We start from the raw sequence: 932 nt of genomic DNA on the forward strand, positions 1-932 counted from the left end.
CGTGAAAACTACCCCCTCCGAGACAATTACCCCGTCCGGGACGCTTATCCCGTCCGGGACGCCTATCCCGTCCGAGATAACTATCCCGTCCGAGATAACTACCCCGCCCGAGATAGCTACCCCGCCCGAGATAATTATCCCGTCCGAGACGCCTACCCTCCAAGGCAGGGCTCACCGCGTTTACCTGTCCCCAGGTCTACGGAGGGAGCGGACGGCTATTACCCCTCTCCACCCCCACACCACAGGGGTCCAATCCGACAGGATGTGCCCCCTTCTTCCATCCCAATCCAGCGGGGGGCACCGTCCTACGAGACGGTCAGCGCAGCAGGTTACCGCGCATCTGGCCCCAACCGCTACACCTCGTATGACGAAGAATACCACCAAGACCCCCGGCAGAAAAACCCCATGATCGGAGCTGTGTAGAGAGAAGCAAAGTAAAGCAAAGCAAGTGGAGAGGAAAGTGTTCGATAGAGGCAAACGCTCTCGGGGAAGCTCCAAGAGTTGTCTAATAATTTCGAATGAAAGCACTCCATTTATTTTTTGCCAAAACTACAGAGGAATAGAGTGGAGTTGAATGGTATAACAGCTGTTAAGGTTTGTTTTTTTTTGTTTTTGTTTTTTTGTTTTTTCTAGCGTGTGTGCCATACTCCTATTGGATGGGAAGAGACAGATCAGGGAAGGCGGGAATATCACATTGTAAATAGCCTGTCAGATCAGACAGTTTAGCCAGTTAAGTTATTTTACTCCTATGATGTGGTTACAGTGAAGATGTTGTCTATTTTATACTTAACTATGCACATTCCATCTCAGAATCACTATATGCAAATTCAGTTATATATATATATATGTGTGTGTGTGTGTGTGTGTGTGTGTGTACATGATTATATGCATGTATCTATTGTATATACATCTATGTATATGTATTTAATGTT

The 932-nt window shown here is 47.0% G+C and overlaps 1 protein-coding gene across 1 annotated transcript in view; it reads left to right on the forward strand.

Annotated features, from left to right (window-relative positions):
* Window positions 1-423, forward strand: part of pard3ba (par-3 family cell polarity regulator beta a) — a 120,165-nt gene extending 119,742 nt beyond the window's left edge. Inside the window, exon 24 of the mRNA XM_030779013.1 lies at window positions 149-423. Within this exon, the coding sequence (XP_030634873.1) occupies window positions 149-423 (275 nt within the window). The remainder of the gene's footprint in view (window positions 1-148) is intronic.
* The last annotated feature ends 509 nt before the right edge of the window (window positions 424-932 follow it).

This window comes from Chanos chanos, chromosome 7, assembly GCF_902362185.1.
Source record: "Chanos chanos chromosome 7, fChaCha1.1, whole genome shotgun sequence".
Classification (NCBI taxonomy): Eukaryota; Metazoa; Chordata; class Actinopteri; order Gonorynchiformes; family Chanidae; genus Chanos; species Chanos chanos.